General features: G+C 36.0%; 2 protein-coding genes across 16 annotated transcripts in view; both read right to left on the bottom strand.

Annotated features, from left to right (window-relative positions):
* Positions 1-17,097, bottom strand: part of ppfibp2b (PPFIA binding protein 2b) — a 60,843-nt gene extending 43,746 nt beyond the window's left edge. For 5 of the 15 annotated variants that reach the window (XR_013196635.1, XM_077210572.1, XM_077210580.1 and 2 more), the window contains exons 1-3: positions 17,013-17,091; positions 5,498-5,605; positions 457-662 (exon numbers count right to left, since the gene is read on the bottom strand). Coding sequence is in view for 14 of the 15 variants with exons in the window: in XM_077210572.1 (XP_077066687.1) it covers positions 457-662; positions 5,498-5,561 (270 nt within the window). In the remaining variant the exon portion in view is untranslated. Of the gene's footprint in view, positions 1-456; positions 663-5,497; positions 5,612-13,756; positions 13,933-17,012 lie in introns of those variants that run through there. The other 10 variants (XM_077210573.1, XM_077210576.1, XM_077210585.1 and 7 more) reach the window with 6 other exon arrangements.
* Positions 17,098-17,918: 821 nt separating this feature from the next.
* olfml1 (olfactomedin-like 1) lies at positions 17,919-20,867 on the bottom strand. The gene is made up of 3 exons (XM_077209903.1): positions 20,301-20,867; positions 19,432-19,714; positions 17,919-18,965 (listed from the first exon to the last, which is right to left on the bottom strand). The coding sequence occupies exons 1-3, from the start codon at positions 20,406-20,408 to the stop codon at positions 18,190-18,192; spliced, it is 1,167 nt and encodes a 388-aa protein (XP_077066018.1). The 5' UTR covers positions 20,409-20,867; the 3' UTR covers positions 17,919-18,189.
* Between the last annotated feature and the right edge of the window lie 448 nt (positions 20,868-21,315).

Here is a 21,315-nt window from a genome sequence, read left to right as displayed (position 1 = left end):
TAAAACAACATAAGAGTGAGAATATTAGGACAGAATTTTCATTAATGGATCATTGGATAAACTGTCCCTTTATGACTCAGTATAGCTGCCTATATTGAACTGTCCTAACACTTTCAGGGTCTTTTGTTGTTTATAATCATGTCACAAGGTTTACATTAAAAAGGTTTTTGTTTCTAAAGCATGACAAATGTCATCTGAAAAACATCTGTACCACTGCACTGTGTGCAAATATTTATATGAAGCAGAAAACACTATCCAAAAAACTAGAGCAGCGAGCTTATTGGCTACTGATACAGCAGGAACCAATCAGCTGTGCCCAATAGAGAATGATGTGATTTAATTGCAGGCAGATTGAGTTAAGGATCTATCAGCCTGTGCCAACATGAGTTTCATGAACGGACTTTGTATTACTATTCCAACATAAAATCCACATTCATTTTCTAGGCTTTAGCTCACCGATCCTTTCTCCAGCCACTCCATGAGGCTCTGTGCAGTGCTGCAGGGCAGCTGGGAGCGCAGTGACTTGCGGTCCTCGTCCCCGACCTGCAGCTCCAGTGTCAGTCTCAGCTCCTCAGCAAGCTGTAGAACCTGCAGGGGCCCGACACTCACAGGAGAGCCCAGGTCATAGAGCCCGTTACTGAACTCCATCGCAGCCTTGGAACCTGCCGACAGTAACATAAGGTACACTAAATAAGAAGCAAAAGAGGTTAGACGCTTGCTTTAGCCGTCATACGCTCATATGGACATTACTTTGAAACAATTGTCACTTAAAATTGCTAGTAAATTTCACAAATAATTGCAGAAAATAAACGTGACTTTTTGAAGACTGTGTAAGCCCATCTAGATCGACTCAATGTCGGCATTCTATACTTCTCTTATAATAGCCTTGGATTGGCCAAGCCGTGGTTTCCCACGTACACTTATCTAAAGTAACAAATTAAAACAGAGGTAAGACACACCAAAATTTTGATTGGTCAAGCAGCATTTTTGCTGTTCTAAATGGAAATTCACTTCTTCGTCTTTGCAAAACCAAGTATACTTGAATTAGTGGCAAATATTAGTCGTCACTAATTTGATGAAGAATTGCGGTAACATACGAATCTGTTTAATCTACTTGGGAAAACAATTTCAGAGTCAGTCGGAATAAAATCAAATTTAACAATTTATTATGTCAGGTAAATGTACCATACAAATGTCATAATCAGTTAAAAGATAATAAATACGAAACATCAAATGTTCTGGAATAAAGAGAGAAGATGCGAACCTGACATTATAAAATTCATGATGCGGAGGGTCTTGCATAGGATACACTCCGCATCACGGGCTAATTTGAGTTACAAATCGCCCTGAGCATCTTGTTGCATTTCTTTATAAAGACACATTTAATAACAATGGGAATTTGCATTCAGAGTTTACACCTTTTGGGAGCAGAATGCCATTTGCCTGGAAGACACACCCTCCTCTGTGAGCAAGTTATCTCTAAACTCTTAAGAACTTTATTATCTTTTGGTTTTCTTCACCAATCAAATGGTGATGACAGTTCAAATGTTAATTTCCTTTGTTTTCTCAGAGAGTTGCCCTCTCTTCTAGTTTTTCCAGTCTTACAACTGCATAGTGCAGGGTTATTATCATTAACTAAAACTAAAATTATTAAAAATATTTCTGTTAATTGAAATAAAGCTGAAATAAAAAAAATGAAAATGAAAAACTTTAACCAAGCGAAAATGAGAAAATTATTGCTTTGGCAATAAACTGAAACAGTAAGTTAAATTAGAACAACAAAAATGAGTAACTACATAAATAAAAACAAACACTAGCTAAAAGTAAAACTGAAATATAAATAAATTAAACCTAAATAGCAATATTTAAAAAGAAATGAAATAAAATGACAAAACCACATAACGAATGTCTTAAAATTTAAATAAAATTAATTAACCCTAACCCTACCATGAAAACTAATAATATAAAAAAAAATTAATTGAAAATATTAATAAAACTATAATGAAATTAAAAACTAAAATAATACTAAATAGAATTTTCTTGGTAAGTGTACTCCAATAATCATTGTTTTAATTCAAGTCATTTTTGCAGTGTATGTGAAAAAAGATGTGATATTTAGTACAAACAGGGTAAAAAAGTGACTTGAGAGGCAAAGAGTGCAGGAGAGATGCACCATCACGCCATGTCATACATCATCACATCATATTACCCATCACCCACACACACCGCTGCAGCCACGTGTTGACTCCATCAACTCGCACAACAACACTTCCAACGGTCCCCATCTGGATACTATGGAATGAGACGTAACACATATACAGGAAGCACCAGAACATCTGGAAACCATCAGGATTCTATAACACTTTAAAAGTCTATGATGACATCGCTCCATTTTTTAACAGCAGAATCACCAATAAGAACAAAGAGAGACACAGTTGACTATTGAATAATGGCCTCAGTGTTCATTTTCATCTCATGCAATTGCCAGCACTTTATACAATTTTCCATTATTTTAAGTGGAATAAAATCAGGTCTCGTTAACGTAAGATTTATATCGTTTCCATATGTCTTCTGCTAGTGTGTGTTTCCATATGTCTTCGGCTGCTATGTGAGGACAAAATGTACATAGCCTAACTGTTTATATAAATGCGTAATTTGTGCATTCAGGCGCAAGTGTTTTGCTTGGCTGAGAGCATAAGATGACCTCATTGGTTGCTTTAATGAAGGGGTGGGGGGTGTTGTGCCCTTCTCTGATACTCATGCTCACAAATATCCCTTAGGTTTTGATCATCCAAAATAATAAAATAAATAAAATAAAAATAAAATATAAAAACACCAAAAATAAATTAAAATCACCTAAAATAAATAAATAAAATAAGACAAAATAAAATAAAATTAAGCTATTGAAAATGACCTTTTAATCGAATAAGGCTAGAATGCTAGATGTTGGATCATCTTTATTGTAATTGAGATGTTCCAACTATCACCAGCAGGTGGAGACATTTCAAGAACCATGAGAAACTCTGAACAACAGCCCTTCATTGTCATGAGTCAATTCACTCAGCAGACCCGAAGAGACACAACATGCCTGTGGTCAACTCTCATCACACCCTCCTATTCTTAACACACACAGACAGACACTCATTTAAAGTCTAGATCCAGGATTAGCCTCACTGTATGACATTTGATTGCTAAACATTAATGGTTTCAAATGATTTACATTCATAAGCAATTGATTTATAAGCCTGTGCTATTTGAAGTCCTTTGCATCTGTAATATTTGGCACATGTAGCCTTCATTCTGTACAATTATAACTCATGACATGAAGGACTACTCAGCTACTAGACTATGTGTGGTATGCAATCCATAACTTACAACACTTTATTAATAATTTTTCATAAATGCTAACATATGATATTTCAGCTGTAAATTCAATACAAATGGTTTACATATTAAATAAATAAATATGTAGTATTGTAGATATTAAATATGTAGTATTTATTTGATCAAAAATACTGTAAAAACAGTAATATTGTAAAACATTATTATGTTTTAAAACATTTTAAGTATGTTAAAAAAATTAATTTATTCCTGTGATGCAAAGCTGAATTTTCTGCATCATTACTCCGGTCTTCAGTGTCACATGATCCTTCATAAATCATTCTAATATGCTGCTCAAGAAACATTTCTTATTATTATCAATGTTGAAAACAGTTGTGCTGCTTTATATTTTTGTGATACACGTGTTTCAGGATTCTTTGATGAATAGAACGTTTAAAAGAACAGCACTTACTTATAATAGAACACATTTATTACATACATTAATATTTATATATTAAAAAATGATATGATGCGAAGCCTATCAAAAATAGCCATTAGTCTTTAGATCACTGTGGCTCTTTTTATCCCACATTAAAAGTAAATGTGGTATAACGTATTTTGTCTAAATGTTATTAATGGTAGTATGACCTTAGGTTAGGAAACTGAAATAAACAGTGTTTATCACAGATTTTGTCACAGTCCAGACTAGCTGAGTCCACTGCATTGTACCTCTCTCTGTGTCACAGACAGCAAACTGCATGTTCCGCTCCATTCCTCCCCCAGTCTTAATTTGTTGACTGTCCACATTAAACATTTATCCTCTATTAGTTAAATCATGTTGGCAATCGCTGAGAATGCTTGAGGGGCTTCACAGCCCCCACATCCTCTCTCTACCAAGCCTTGTTAAGAGTTTTCCCTGCGAAACTGTATATATATATATATTGAATACATACATACATAATTAACACAACATATTTATTACAATCAATACATTAATTAATTTAAAAATACATTAATAAATAAAAAGTATTCAATGCTAGTTGGTCGAGTTTTCAGATTTAATAATATGAATTTCTGTAATATAACAATTTATATATATATATATATATATATATATATATATATATATATATATATTATATAGTTCATAAAAAATTACAATACGATCATGTAATTATTATATTATATAAACTACAGTAATTATACATTAATATAGAATAAATTATAGTAATTCTAAACACTATAATATATATATATATATTAGGGCTGGGAAAAGATTAATCGCGATTAATCGCATCCAAAATAAAATCCATAAGTTTGTGTTTACATAATATATGTGTGTGCACTGTGTATAATTATTTTGTATATATATAAATACACACACATGCATGTATATATTTTAGAAATATTTGCATGTATATACTGTATATATTTATTTATAATTTATATTATATATAAATATAAATATTTTATATATAAATAATTTTTTTAAATTATATGTATACATGCATGTGTGTGTATTTATATATACAAAATAATTATACACAGTGCACACACATATATTATGTAAACACAAACCTTTATTTTGAATTCGATTAATCGCGATTAATCTTTTCCCAGCCCTAATATATATATATATATATATATATATATATATATATATATATATATATATATATATATATATATATATATAGTGCAGATAGAATATATAGCCATAGCCTTTGTTTTTTAGGGGCATGATTAAATGAATTCATTTTTTAATGCATTATTTTATTATCATTTACTAAATTAACATATTAAATTGACAGCCCCATCATTAAGCCGTACATTTTAACTATCAAGGCTTTTCATTTAGCTTTACCTTTATTTGGCAAGTACTTTTCTTTCAAAATATCCAACACCATGTAATCCTTTCAAAAAGCTTCACAAATGTAGTGCTGAGGGAATCCAATTAGCATGCACAGATCAAGAGATATGCTGAAAAAAACATTATATAGGAGCAGACCCTTATCTGATCGCTTCCTGAAAAGCAGCCAATCAGAAACAAACTGCAAGATAACCTTTACCTGACCCATTTTTGTGGGAAGCTGAAATTATCCTGTTTGTTATTCTGTAATTGAGTTCATAAGGAGGATTTCTAATCAACTTTTTAAAGTCTAAATTAAAGTCTTACCAGCAATAATATCATCCATTTGTACCAAGGCTGCTTCTAACATGTGACTTGCATCTGAGGCCATGGCGCCAGCCGTCTACTGCATCTGCTGGTTTGCTTCTCAGCGACCTGCAAAAAATGTGTCATATAATGACGCAACATTATGAATAAAAGTCTCAATTACAGTTGCTGGGAAAGTGCGTTTCGAAATTGAGGGTGGAGTAAAAACATTAATCTTGTGTGTGAACCAATATCATGAATCTCATCTGACACAAGTAGCAGCTTGGCGTGTCTAAGACTGCAGCTTTCCTGACTGTAATGTACAATGATGCCAATCTAACCAGACATTACATAAATTCCCTTGAGCAAATGTGGTATACAACAACATGTAAATACAAATCATACTGTCCACTCTGACAAGTCTGTTTAAGAAAATGCCTGTATGTGTTTGACTGCATGCTTTCTGAAGCTATAATATAAAAGGGTCTCCATATTAAGAGCTGGTATTTTCCAAAGCGTTAACCCCTGACTCTCTGCTTTGACGTATCCCGAGGCAGGTTGACTTTCTCCCTGTGGGACCTCAGTGATGGAGGGAAATTTGAGAATGATTACACTTGTCAGGGTCAAGTTTCACCCTATTGTCATGCCTTGTGGCATGTGTAATATACGCACATTCATACATCATATATTTAGCCTCACACACATAAGCAAACACAAAGAGGCATCTCTAAATTATGGAAGCCCGTTTCTGTCTCGGAATAAAGGTCCGGTCACATTTACCCTTGCTCGGACAATCATTTCAATAGGAATCCACAACCAGGAACATGTGAGAAGTGCTGGTATGCGAGAAAAAATGAGGTTTCGCCACAGATTAAAACACAGAAGTGCCGGCCACCTTCGAGCACTGGATATTACATTTTTATAAATGGTAGGCCACATCATGAACAGAACATTTAACCTACTTGTAATCTTTTAAGTGGGCAGCCGGGACACATGCCAGTCGGGTGGAGGGTCACAAACTGTCGAAGGTCACCGTGCTGTGCACGGCCCACAATGCTGTTCATTATGTTTAGCTTAATTTAGCCTCACACGACAAGAGAGTGTTGACTCTATTCGGGGCGGTGGGATCTTTCACTGCTGAAACACACAACAGCGCTGTAATCACGGCCCTGATAAGCACGTGAATACAAGCCTTCAGTTAAATGACTAGAAGAGATGAGCGCAGCCCGGTGCTGTTCATTAATAGATAGCATGCTTTTTAATGCAAGGAAAAATGTAAAATCCAGTACAACCTCAAGCATTGCGCACACACCCCAGTTGTTCGAGCAGATAAGGGTGTGTAGGCTTTCTGTCATGTGCTATCTGCATGCCCTAAAAAAGGAGTCACGTCTTATTTGATCATGCTGATGAGGCTTTTTCGTCTCTCTTCACTTATTATGAGGTGGTGCAGTTTGTAGGGGAAAGAAATATACCGCTGTTGCTTATCAAATCAAGTTTTACCATTCTCTTTCACATCTCATGTCCAATAATCTGCAGGTTTGCTCATTTCTGTGCTTACAAACATCCAATCCCTCAATGTTCTCCTGCCATTTATGAGAAATCACAACAATTTTTAGATTCCTGACCCACTACTGAAGATCAGACGCTCTTATCTGACCCACAAACACAGCAATTTTAATGTAGGCAATTAAATCAGTCTGATAACGATAATGTTAACCATAGTAGTTCTCCTGTGTCATCTGTTTCATACCATTACGACCTGACAAATCACTTCAAGAGATTCTTCGGTTGTTTAGGTTATTTATTTCTCACTGTGGACAGTTCCCCATTCAAACGCTCCACCTGTGTAAAGTTTTCTCCATATATTGTATGGTGTGTTTCACCTGAGCTCAATGCTATGTCACCTACAGTTAAAGCACATTATAAAAACAGTAGCCTATGTGATGCAAATATCAAAGTTAAAACCATATTCCAAATTCTTGGACTTTAGATCATACTAGCGAGTACTCTCATGGAGTCAGAATTTAGAGATAATTAGTATATACGGTTATATTTAAAACAACACTCTTATTATTAATATAATAGAATTATATATATATATATGTATATATATATATATATATATACACACACACACACCACACACACACACACACACACACACACACACACACACACACACAGAGAGAGTACGCACAGTAGTTAATACAGCAATATATATATATATACAGGTCCTTCTCAAAAAATTAGCATATTGTGATAAAGTTCATTATTTTCCATAATGTAATGATAAAAATTTAACTTTCATATATTTTAGATTCATTGCACACCAACTGAAATATTTCAGGTCTTTTATTGTTTTAATACTGATGATTTTGGCATACAGCTCATGAAAACCCCAAATTCCTATCTCAAAAAATTAGCATATCATGAAAAGGGTCTCTGATCGAGCTATTAACCTAATCATCTGAATCAACTAATTAACTCTAAACACCTGCAAAAGATTCCTGAGGCTTTTAAAAACTCCCAGCCTGTTTCATTACTCAAAACCGCAATCATGGGTAAGACTGCCGACCTGACTGCTGTCCAGAAGGCCATCATTGACACCCTCAAGCAAGAGGGTAAGACACAGAAAGAAATTTATGAACAAAATAGGCTGTTCCCAGAGTGCTGTATCAGGGCACCTCAGTGGGAAGTCTGTGGGAAGGAAGCAGACCTTGGGGGACCTGCGGAAGCAGTGGACTGAGTCTGGAGTAGAAACATCCAGAGCCACCTTGAACAAGCGTGTGCAGGAAATGGGCTACAGGTGCCGCATTCCCCAGGTCAAGCCACTTTTGAACCAGAAACAGCGGCAGAAGTGCCTGACCTGGGCTACAGAGAAGCAGCACTGGACTGTTGCTCAGTGGTCCAAAGTACTTTTTTCGGATGAAAGCAAATTTTGCATGTCATTCGGAAATCAAGGTGCCAGAATCTGGAGGAAGACTGGGGAGAAGGAAATGCCAAAATGCCTGAAGTCCAGTGCTGCTTCTCTGTAGCCCAGGTCAGGCGCTTCTGCCGCTGTTTCTGGTTCAAAAGAGGCTTGACCTGGGGAATGCGGCACCTGTAGCCCATTTCCTGCACACGCCTGTGCACGGTGGCTCTGGATGTTTCTACTCCAGACTCAGTCCACTGCTTCCGCAGGTCCCCCAAGGTCTGGAATCAGTCCTTCTCCACAATCTTCCTCAGGGTCCGGTCATCTCTTCTCGTTGTGCAGCGTTTTTTGCCACACTTTTTCCTTCCCACAGACTTCCCACTGAGGTGCCTTGATACAGCACTCTGGGAACAGCCTATTTGTTCAGACATTTCTTTCTGTGTCTTACCCTCTTGCTTGAGGGTGTCAATGATGGCCTTCTGGACAGCAGTCAGGTCGGCAGTCTTAATATGAAATAATTCAGTTGGTGTGCAATGAATGTAAAATATATGAAAGTTACATTTTTATCATTACGTTATGGAAAATAATAAACTTCATCACAATATGCTTATTTTTTGAGAAGGACCTGTATACACACACACACACACACACACACACACACACACACACACACACACACACACACACACACACACACACACACACACACACACACACACACACACACACACACACACACACACACACAGAGTACACACAGTAGTTAATACAGCAATATATAATATTATTAATTCAATATGATAAATAGGATTCATATGATAATCAATAATTAATATAAAAATTGTGTGTAAATATATATAGCAATATATTACTACTGTTAATAGTTAGTGTAATATTAAAAGCAATATTTGTAATATTATATTAATTATTGGCAAAATATAACAAAAACAGCAACAAAACACAGACAACAAGGAAATGTGTGTAGAGTTTGTAAATGGAATTTCTGTTTATCGAAAATTATTGATTATTTTACATTACTTACAGTAAAATAATCAGTACTATAAATGCATATGGATCTGACTTATTAATAAGTTTCTCAAACAAATATTTAAAATGTTTGTTTAGCGGGAAAGTAATAGAACTTCTGAAATGTCCCTCACAGTAAGTCAGTGTTGCTTCTATCAGTGTTGACACATTCCAATAGAAACCCCTGCCCTCAGCGTTCCTGATACTCAAGAGTGACTGAATCACACACACATCACATGCCGGACAGTATTCAAGTCCTCGGCTGGTTAGATCCTTCCTCTGTGTTTACAAAACCCTGATAAGCCAATACAAACAGCAAAACCTGTAAACAGCTGGACCTTGAATTACAAAAAAATACCTTCTTCCGTCCAAACCCATTCAGTCCAACTGCATTCTGAATATTTCCGTTCACGCAGTTTCTCATAGAGATTGCAAGGCCATCCAAACCACCACAGGTTATTCATGAGGAGGCTTTCAGAGGGGAAACTGATTTTAATGAAGTGTTTGAACCTGATCCCAACTACAGTATCCCTCACCCTCACTTTACTCATTTATGATATCAATCCCATAGACTTACATTGAGGGAGGGACAAGAGTCATAACTACAAGACCAGGATATCATAGAGAACTTACTGGGCTATTTAGACTTTACCCTGAACACCATAGTAATCTGCTTTTAGGTGACCTTTTCACGACTCTTGTAAGCACCACCTACATTTTCTTCGGAAAATGTAAAAATCTTGTTTCAACCATCATTACAGTGTGTGTATACAGTGTTATGCAAGTTCCTCAACGAAAAAGTATTAATTATTAGCTACTAATTACATCTTCAACAGTGTAATTAGAATATTGTACTAATTACTCTCTCTATGTATCGTATTATTAATAATTACTCTCCAAATCCCATTTCTACCACGACCAGTTGAACAATACAAGGACTGTAAAGTAATACAATACTTTAAAATAAATAATATTTAAGCGTATAAATTATTCTTCAACTGACAAAAGCATTTAAAGGGAGGTTACATTAAAAAAACATACATTTTATTATTTTGATGTTAAATCCACTATTGTTTTAAATAAAGTTGTACTATAGTCTATTCAATATTTAATGCAATGAAATCAGAAGTAACTATAATTAAATTACAGAAGAATTAAGAGTAATCCCTTACTTTACTTTTTTTTACTAAAGTAACCTTTGTTTTTTTCATGCAAAATATAAAAATATATATTTTTGATTTGAGGTGAAATGTGACCTGGACATGTTTTCTAGAGATTCATTAGTATAGTGTTGTTTGCTTTACTTTGACATGTGACAATTTTTGACAACACTTGAGTGCTTGCTCTAGATATCACTCACAAGCAGACACTCAAGAATCTATAGATCTTTTGGATCTTAAACCCTTTGAAATATTGTGAAACCAAACAAGCAAACGAATTCTTTGGTTTTAACAAGCTACTGCTATTTATCATGTGATTCAAAAACTGCCCGAGACTGTGAGCCCAGCGATTGGTGCCAAAAAGCAAACTGTGGTGTTAGATTAACCGTTCTCCTTAATTTACTCCAGGATGTTTAGAGAGGCAAACAGAAACTACTGCGGGAATTCCCTGTATTTTTTAGCTACATTACAGTTAATGATAAACAGGCTCATCCAAGGTTGTCCTTTACTAAAATACAGGAAAATTGTGACCATGAACATGTTTGGACTTTAGAGCAGATGCACTAATGAGTCTGAGTAAACATTAGTAAAAGCCTGTTCACAATAAGAACAATAACGATATAGCTTATACTAAATAGTAAACTAAAAATGTATCTAAATATAAAAGAATAGCGTTTGGAGAATGACACATCGGGCTGTAGATGTTTTAACTAGTTATGTATTTATATTGAAACTGATTGGATTTGCTTGTGTTTGTATATGTGTATGTAACTATGTATTGATGGATGTTATTTTTTAAACTCAAACGAGCTGTGTCTGTGAGTCTTGGCCAGGACGCTCTTGTAAAAGAGATTCTTAATCTCAATGTGCTTCTTTTCCTGGTAAAATAAAGGTAAAATATATATATATTTTTTTTTTAAATTAGCGATTTACTGATTTACTAAGGTTTAAAGCCCATTCACACCAGGAATAATTACAATAACGATAACTATATCGTTGGAATCACTTTCAGATGATTTTTTCCAGCTCATGAATGATAAAATCATTTTTATCAGTTTTATAGAGCCAATCAGAATCCATCCTGTTTTAAAGAGCTCGAGCATTTAAAGGGTAACTAAACCCTAAACCAACTTTTTTTAGTTAATGATCTGTAAGAATGGGGCTTTATTAGTAATGTTCATTGATTCGAGTAACTTTTTTGACATTTGTGTATAAAGTGTTTTAATTCTACAATATATGGTGTAAAAACGTCTGAGTGCTGCCCTCTTCAGGTTGAACGGTGGCTACTGCAGTTGAATTTTCCTATTGGATGTTTGGGGTGGTTCGTGACATAAGGGGTTGTTAGTGAGGTAGGCAAGTTCCATGCAGACATATGCGTCTCAGGTGTACGCCCCCCTCCGCTGGGCTCTGCCCACTTTTCCATCATTTTTCAAAAATTGCCAGTGGGTGGAGTCAGGCTCTGACCAGGGGGTTAGTTACCCTTTAAAGGGACAGATGACAAAACTGCAGCGCTCTCTTAGAATAAACAGAACGATATCGTCCACTGGTGGACTATAACAATCGTTATAGTTATTATTCTTGGTATGAATGATCTTTAAACCTGACTCGTAAATCCGACTTCAAACTTCTATCTAGTATCACTTCAGGAACTTATTTAACTCTAAACTTGTTGTATATGATGTATAGGGGTTTTTAAATAACTTTTTATAGCAATAGTTTGAGGAACTTGTTTTTCCTCACTTGTGAATTGTGAATTTTACTCTTTTGAAAACAGTTCCCATAAAATTTTAAAATATTAAAGTATATACAATTTATATAAAATATTATATTATTATATAAATAACAAACTAATAAGAAATATTATATACAAATTATATACATACTGTATATTAAATGTACTTTTAGGTAAAATATTTCTTTGAAAAAAAGTTCTCATAAATTAACACTACTGTTCAAAGGTTTTGGGGTCAATAAAAAAAAATTATTTGAATGAAATGAATGTTTTTATTCAGTAAGGATTTAAGTGACAGTAAAGACATTTATAATGTTACAAAAGATTTCCATTTGTTGCATTCATATAAAAAAATGTTTCCGCAAAAATATATTTAGCAGCACAACTATTTTCAACATTGATATATTTTATATTTTAAATTGCAATATTTCACAATATCATAATTTTTCTGTAATTTTGATCAAATAAATGTGCTGTTGAGAAGAGAAAAAAAATTATAAAAAAAAAAAACAACCTAACAGACCCCAATCTTTTGAACAGTAGTGTATATAAAAATATAATATTAAATATTATGTTAATAAATCCACTGTGCCAACTATGGTATTATTCGAAACATAAAACCATGTTAATTATAATTTTTAATTGTTATTAATTTGCCTGTAAGCCAGTCCAACATATATACGTATTTTCCATCCATGTCCCCCACTTTGTACAGTAAAACCAAAAAAAAAGACACATACTGTAAGCAGTCTTGGGCAGAAATACTGCAGGTGGAGGAAGTGGCATCAGCTTTAGGTGTCAGACCAATAAACCCAGCACGTCAACACAGCTTAATATGAGAACATCAAAGACAGCAGTCCTCAAACAGCTTAACCGTCCCCACTCAGCACTCTGCATTAAAACATCCCGATGTGTGTGTGTGTATCTGTGTGTGTGTTCAGTAAGCAGCTGACGGAGTGACACATCGCGTGTGCACTGCGCATACCTTGGTTAAACGCACTATAATGTTAGAAAGGTGACCTGAAGCGCAGTTCACAATGTGACACAAGGCCTCAGTGCTGTGGGATCTGGACGTTTTATGTGATTTTACAAGCAGGTTTATGCTCTGCCACAAGCTACCTTCTCAATACAGGTTACTTTTCAAACACGTTTAGTCATCCACGACAAACCTGGTTCAAATAACAACGGGATAGAGTTGCAGAGCCTTATGACTACACCACAGGCGGAATAGTGTGATCAACAAGCGGAAGACGGAGAGGAAGCTTCGTCATATTAATAAAGACGTTTCCAATAACACTTCCACACATATTAACGTCAGAATGTCCAAGAGATCAAAACAGCTCTGATGTTACACACTCGCACCGCTGTACGCGGAATGATTCATGACTCGTCGTAGGCGGTTGTAAGTTCGATTTGGGCTCAGACTCTGGACGATCCTGAGCTGTACTCACCGGAGCGGATGCGTTCTGGCAGCTGGGGTGAATGCTGCACTCCTCCACAGTAACAAGAGAAATGTCAGCCCTGAGCAGGTGCATTCGACTGTGGTGCCAAGGCCCGCGAAAATGTCAGTGAGCCGCTCGGCACAGGAAAACCCTGCTCATGGGGCAAAACGTCACGGCTCTGTCCTACAGGTCCCTGACATCAATACTGCCAAATGCATATTGCATGGGATCTCCACAGCTGTCTACCTCAGTACGAAGTTCACAGAAAGTCAGATGCCAACTGGGAATTGGATCTCGACTAAGCCTAGTGGATGGTATCTAAATCAAAGAGTGAGAAAAGAATTCATGTAAAGAGCTCCAAGTGTGGCAGCTGAAGTGAGTGATGGACCCTTTTAGATGCTCATTGAACTGCATTTAACTTTACAAGCCTTTGAAAGCCTCAGAAAACAAAAGCGCAATAAGGTTGCATTGCACTTAGTGGGACAGTTTACTTGAATATAAAAAATATGTCATTATTTATTCACCCCAATGTTGTTACCAACCTGTATGACTTTCTTTATTCTGTGGAATACAAAAGAAGATATTTTTAGAAATGTCCATACACTAAAAATTAATTGGGGAATATATTACTAGTTATGAATGTTTAATAGTGTTCCATAATAATAATAATAGAAACAGTTAATGCTGTTCAGCTTTAAGAATACATTTCCCGTATTGCTTTAGAGAGACCCCTGTGAGAAAGAGAACTGAGTGAATTATCCAATGGCTGCATCCGAAAGCTTAAAAATGCTGCCTTCGGAAGACGATTTCTGAGGTATTAAGGCATCAAGGCACATCCGAATCCTATGTTAGCTTCACTTCCTGTCTCTAGATCTGAACGATTTTTGAAGGCAGCATAGATGTATCCTTCACTGCCTTTGATATCCCACAATCCTGTGCTTTCCATTCTGTGACAATTACCCTAAAAAATAAAGCTGGCATCTGAAAGTTGTGGTTGGTGGTCAGTTTGTGTTTAAATGTACGTTTTTGACCAACTTTTGACCTACTTTTGATGTCATTTCTAGCGAGAAATTACTATTGTAGTCATTAAATATTTGCTTAGTTATCACCAAACCTCATTCTATTTTGCTGTAGATCATTAAACTGTTACGCTGCCTCAGAAGTCTGTCCCAAACCAATTTCATGAGGTGCCTTCGTGCGCAAACGCTACCTGCAAAGTCATGGCCTGATAAGGCAGCGAGGCAACAAGTCAGCTGCCTAAGTTTTTTTGGACTATTTTTATTTTATTTTATTTAGTTGTCAGTCATCATTATTGAGTTGTTTTGGTCACCATTAACTTTCAGTATAAAGCTGTAACTGGCAAGGTACCCTTTCAAAAGGTACACCTTTGTACCTGAGGAGTGCATATTATTTGTAGGTCCTTTTCTTATTGGTACCAAACGTGTACATTTTAGCACCTAAATGGTACATATTAGAGCCATTTTAAATGGTACCATCCCAGTGACCGCTTTTTGTACCATTTTCTGAGTGTACGGTCCAAATATCAGGTTTTGGCATGACATGAAGGTAAGTAAATAATGACAGACTTTTTATTTTTGTGTGAATTATCTCTTGAACTAGCCTAACTAGGCCTACTTGATATCAGTGAGGAAATCACTACAATTTTCAAATTATCATTCTGGGAATTAAATGGTTGTGGTAAAACTGGTCAATCAGGACGTGTGTGTGCACCTCTATGGAAATAAGGGCACGGTAATCACACAGTAGAAGAGCCTGAGGGCTATGCGTCTGTTCAAAACAACGATATGAACGTTCTCCTTCACCTGTTATCATAAACTACTTAGGCCTGCTCATGTTCAACCTTGCTACCACAACAACAACAATAAAAAAAAAAAATCAATAAGAAATCGATGTCTTGCTTTTAATTTGGTCTGACAAGAAACTGCTAAGATGCTAAGAACGGCTAAGCTGTGAGCTATATTCAAGGATCTCACTAGACTTCTCTGAATACAGAAAGGTGAGGGTCAAAGCGGGACGGAGAAAGAAGTCAAAGGTTATGAAGACTGTAAAGGCTTGAATCAACCTGAAACATCTCTGAAATGTTAAGCTACTTCAAGACTACACATTATCATATGGTTATTTAAACAAAAACTGTACTGTAACAACTAAAATGTTCATCCACAAGTTATTAAATTCTTTTATTTCTAAATGGTTTAATTTGGCAAACATAAGGTAGTGTCATCAAAGATAATACAATTGTGTGCTGTTTTCAGAACGCCAGGGGAAGTGGATAAATAAAAAAGCCTTTATCCTTTTCTCTAAGCACATGATCTTCACAGACAGCTTTGTTGAACCCCACTGTCATTACCAAGTGAAATCTCCATTGCAGCACAGAGTGTGGCTGCTCACTGAGCCCACTGGTGTCAGTACTGAAGGAAGAGGCTTTATGCACTATAATAAAAACTGGCAGTAAAACAAACGCGGACAGTGAATGGTAACAGGCAGAGACAAGAACTGTAATTCAGTGCCGAATGTTTTGTGAATATTCGTTCAGATAATGGCTAATCTGAGACCGTTCATCATTGTATGACCCAGTTATCTAATAAGATCCTTCAGGATTTGACAGACCAATCACGTTTGAGTTTAAGTTTCTGGTCAGTGATTATTCCTCAGTCTTTGGTCATCATCAGTGTATAGCTTATTTGTGTACTACTACTATATAATGTAATACAAGAAGACTTTAAATGGGAGTGAGCTATATTACTCACATTTGACGTTTTTATGTTTGCATTAAATACTTGCATTAGAAAATAGAATTCACATGGTCATCATTACAGCTTATTGGTGTACTAATATATAAATGTAAGTAATTATATTCACTCGCATTTAAAGTTTTTATGTATTCATATATAGCCTACTTATTAGCATTCGGTATTAAACTTCACAAACAGTATATGCAAATGCTTTTTTTTCTTTCTTTTTTTGCATGTTATGCAAAAGATCAAGACAGTTCTGATCCCATATAGTAGCCACAACTCACAAATTTATCATAAATAATAATAATACAATGACAGAAATGATCAATCAATGTGATTTAAATTAAATTTATGACGAAGAACACAGCATCTAAACTTTCTTGATCATTTCTATGACATTAGCTGCTACACGTGTGCGAAAGACTATTTAAAATGCTTAAAATGACGAAAAAGTTGTTCTGTAGCTAAGAAAGGGATGTTGGCAGAATGTTGTTAAAAATTCAACGTACCTGTAGGCTGTATTGTAAGTAATTCCCGATCCTGGCCGATTTTAAATCCTCTTGTTGTCAGCTGGCGTCCCGCTCATCTGTTATCATCGAACTGCGTTGCTCCAATATAATAAAGCCATTTGAGGTACATTTCATCTGACCAATCACCTGCGATGTGCTGTAAGGGGCGGGTCTTATCGCCAAATGATTTCCATATTATAATTAAAATAAATAAACTAAAGTAACACTTTAATCATAATTATGGGTATCAAAGTACAGTGGAACAATTTTAATTTGGTATAGGTAACGAGGGGGTAATATTTTAAGAATCACAAGAGCGGTGAAAACAAATTTCTTTAGTTTTAACTGTTTTGTCACAGTATGAAATAAACTCATAAAATAATCATTTCAATAACGTTGTTTGTAGTGTCGCCTTTGTCTTCAAATATGTTCCGTTACAACCACAGTCGACTAGTGACCACATGTTCAGGTGGTGCTGGAAATGTGTGGGTAGAATAGCAGCTCCATCTATTGTTCATGCCGTTCAAATTCACAAATATGACAAATACAGCTAAAAATGTACAAGTGCGCATGCGCTAACGGTTATCAGCGCAGGGACACGCTTGCAAGCTAAAAACAAAATGTAAAGAGACCAAAGTATTTGACTCGTGAAAATAAACCTGGAAATATTTTAAAATCGTGATTTGAAGCCTTGGGAAAGTGAACAAAATAGTATTAAACATTTATTTAATGAATAGCCTAGACTTTGAAGACTTTGCACTCAAAAGCATAATTACTTAGAGGTGCTAATACTGATAGTTAACATATCAATATAAATCCCCATTAAATTATTATAGAATTATTTAAACAAGTAATACAAAATTTAGCTGGAAAAGTTAATCGGTCAAAAACAGTGGGAGCATATAGCCTGGGCCAAAACAACTTTATTTATTGTCTCAAATCAATCATAAGAGTGCAGATACGATAGCGGTCCTCTGACTGAACCGAGGGAGCCAAAGAGTCCTTTGTTTTTCAGGAAATTACAGTCTGGCACAACAACAAAGTGCAATACAAAGTGCTTTCCATTAAATTACAGTACAAGCAGATCAGATGTGATTGGGAAGAAGAATAAAGCACTGCTGGTTAAAAGGACCTTATTGTAACTAACCCTTTTGATTCTAAGTAGAACTGACCTATTTTATATCTTCTTTATATCTAACTTATAGATGGTCTGATAACCATCATCCCAAGCATACAGATGCTTATCCTTGGGGTGGAAATGCAAACCGGAGTGGCTGGTGTAACGTTTTGGGAAGAAAAGCACAGGGATGCTTTCGGGGTAGATGTTGTCGTGGATATCAAACAAGCATTGGATGCTGGACCTTCCACCATAGTGGGAGTTGTAGACCACATATAAGGTGCCACAGATCATGAAAGCTGCTTCTGCATCACGGCTATTGCAATTGGTATCCCAAGTGTGCTCCACAGCCAGACTACTGTGGTCCAGCTTGGAGATCACCAAGTTGCCGCCAAAGTCTGGGTCCGCATGGATCGACCAGAGCCCCATTTCGTCTAGGGCGAGATCCAGCAAGGTGTGAGGGCTGAGGGAATAAGCAGGCATTCGACCGGCTCCAGGAAGCAGCAAGCGATCAGCCACTGTGCGGTTGCCGAGGTGGACCTTCAGGATCTCATTGTTGGTGTCTACGTTGTGGTAGTACACAAAGCCGTTATAGACTACATGGCCGGTTCCATGCCAGGGAAAAGGAAGACGGATAACTTCCGTCTTTTTGGTGGAGTTTGCTTCGGTGAAAGTCTTCAGAGAAGTATATGCTAATATTGTGCTGTTTTGAGTCCCGCTAAAAAAGTAAATCTTAGCAGAACCCTTCGTCGGATCCTTCATCCAGGATCCATTGACGTCGCCTGCCTTCTTAACGATTTTGAGGGACTTGATACCCACAAGCTCTGAACTGCAGTCTGGAAGAATCAAGATCAAAATAATCAACTTTATGCAGCAATATAAGTTATTATAAATATTATATTTATACATAGTAATGTAGATAACATCCTTTATTTACCATATCTTTTTTATAGGAACGCAGAATTTATTGATACCTTATCAATTACTGGAAACTAAGGCATATTTTCACAGACAAAAGCCAGGATTAGACCTTAGTTCAATAAGGACGTAGCTTTTATAGACATGCCTTAGAAAAAACATTACTGGTGTGCATTTTGAGACAAAACAATGGCACTGACATATTTTAAGACATTAAGTTAAAACAGCTCAAACGTGCATTTTAGTCTGGGACTAGGCTCAAGCCTTGTTTGTGAAACTGGGGGTAAATATTCTGAATGTAATGCTCTAACACCAAAAAAAGTCCTGAAAATTAAAATTGTAGGGCTTAATTCCAATTGATAGATACCTAAACTTCTAATTTACCTTTGCCCTTAGGGATAACAGATGTCTTTTTTAGCTTGGCTTCTTTCATCTGGTGCTCGAGCAGCGAGTCTTCAATGTCAATCTGAGTGTCAGGGATCTTATTCTGCAGGTATTCCACATCTCTCTCCACTCGATCCATGCGCATAGCGATGGTATCAATGTGACCTTTGACCTCTGATTTCAACACGTTCATCTTGCTTGTTTCCCCGTGTATCTCCTTGGACATTTCATACATCCTTTGACTGAAGTGCTGGAAGTCCTGCTCGCATTTGATCAGTCGTCCCTGTTCAGATGAATGCACAAAAATACCATGTGACTGATCACACTATATTAAAACTCAAAAGTAAAACTATGAATAGAACGACGACTGGTAAAACATCTACTATATATTTAAATGTTAGCAATTTATATGTGTTTTGCTTGAAATTTAGTTGAGTCTGAACACATAGCAAACCAGCTAAACCTTGACCTCCTGATTTGGACAAGTATCAACATCCTTGTTAGTCTTGGAGCAACATTTCAAATTATCAGTCACACTGTAGATAAATGGAAAAAAGTTAGGCAAATGGGAACTGCAAATTAGTGCAGTTAAACTTCTATGGTTTCATAACTAGTTTGTGGTCAGATTGGAGTTATGTTGTAGCAATGTTGCTCCAGAACCAACTATCCAGATCCAGGAACACATACAAAATCACAGTATATAAAAAGAGTACTTTAGGAAGATTTATATCTGAACACATATGATAGTAGGCTAAGCTTTAATTGTCCTAAACGTGCATACTGTACAATGCATTAAAGTATTTTAATGGTTGCTGTAAAAGCAAAACTATTTGGCCACAAATAAGCTATTTTAGGAAAAAATGTCTCACCTCCAGCTGCTGAAGTTGTCTCTGAAAATACTCCATCATAAAATCAGGAGTTGTCCTTTGAGTTTGTGCAGTTCCAAGCAAAAGTATAGTTATCAATGACAAAAGCATGATGTATATTTCACCTCTGATGTCTTTCCCTCTCGTTTAGTTTGTCTCATATAATAAAAGCAAGAAAACTCCCTTTCTTATCTAATGTCAGTCTTCTAAAACGGAGCCAGGCGGAGTTCCAGAAGCAACTGGCTGTTTGTTATTCAAATTCTGGAACTGTATTCTGGAAGATGCTGAGAAGGCAGTTCTTCTCAAGCTGTGTTTTTAGTATTAATAAACTCCAGATGTCCTGACACGCTTTCACTCGGTAAATCAAATCTGCAGATAGTACGACAAAAATTACTGCATATTTACAGTATAATGTACACCATATTTGCCTCACCCCCCTTCAGTTTGTCGATTAGCCTTTTAAGAGTTCAAGTAGGTAATTTGAGAGTAGGAAACACATCAGGACACCTTCAGGTTGTTCAGTCTGGCTGGCCGACGTAACCTTCATTTTTGGCCCACAAACAGACACTTTCCTTCCAAATAAGTGACATGGGGGGAAGAAAATTACTTTATTCCAGGAACTTGTTGGAACCCTGCACTTCTTTTAAAAAAATTATTATGGACCGATTTTATTTCTATTAGTAGGCTACGAACTAAAATTACTAAAATTATTTTAGCCTATTACTAAAATATTATTTAGCATAACATTATTGCTAATATCTTTTAACTTTCTTTTAGCATTTGCGACTCCCAGATAAACTGTGGTTATTCTGTTTGTCCATCAGATGGCGCCTTAATACCAAAACAACAATGTAAACTCTGGGAACAGGATTCACAAGTGTCCATTGTTGATTTTGTCCTCTAAGACAATGAGAGTTTGTTTACATGGATTAAAAATATATCCATTCCCAACATCTCTGGTTTATCAGTGATTATCTGAAATTCAGCATTTTAACTTGGATAACTCCCTTTAGACGTT

This window comes from Siphateles boraxobius, unplaced genomic scaffold (assembly GCF_051911475.1).
Source record: "Siphateles boraxobius isolate OS27281-9 unplaced genomic scaffold, OSU_SipBor_1 65, whole genome shotgun sequence".
In the NCBI taxonomy this organism is placed as follows: Eukaryota; Metazoa; Chordata; class Actinopteri; order Cypriniformes; family Leuciscidae; genus Siphateles; species Siphateles boraxobius.
Note: the sequence above shows the minus strand (reverse complement) of the source record. Positions and strands in the feature narration are given on the sequence as shown.

Bases quoted from the DNA above. Each gene is read 5' to 3' on its own strand.
- olfml1 (XM_077209903.1), bottom strand. From the start codon at position 20,408: ATGCTTTTGTCATTGATAACTATACTTTTGCTTGGAACTGCACAAACT. The intron at 19,715-20,300 runs GTGAGACATTTT...TCATCTGAACAG, and splicing joins GACAACTTCAGCAGCTGGAG to GGACGACTGATCAAATGCGA. The intron at 18,966-19,431 runs GTAAATTAGAAG...TGATTCTTCCAG, and splicing joins TGTTATCCCTAAGGGCAAAG to ACTGCAGTTCAGAGCTTGTG.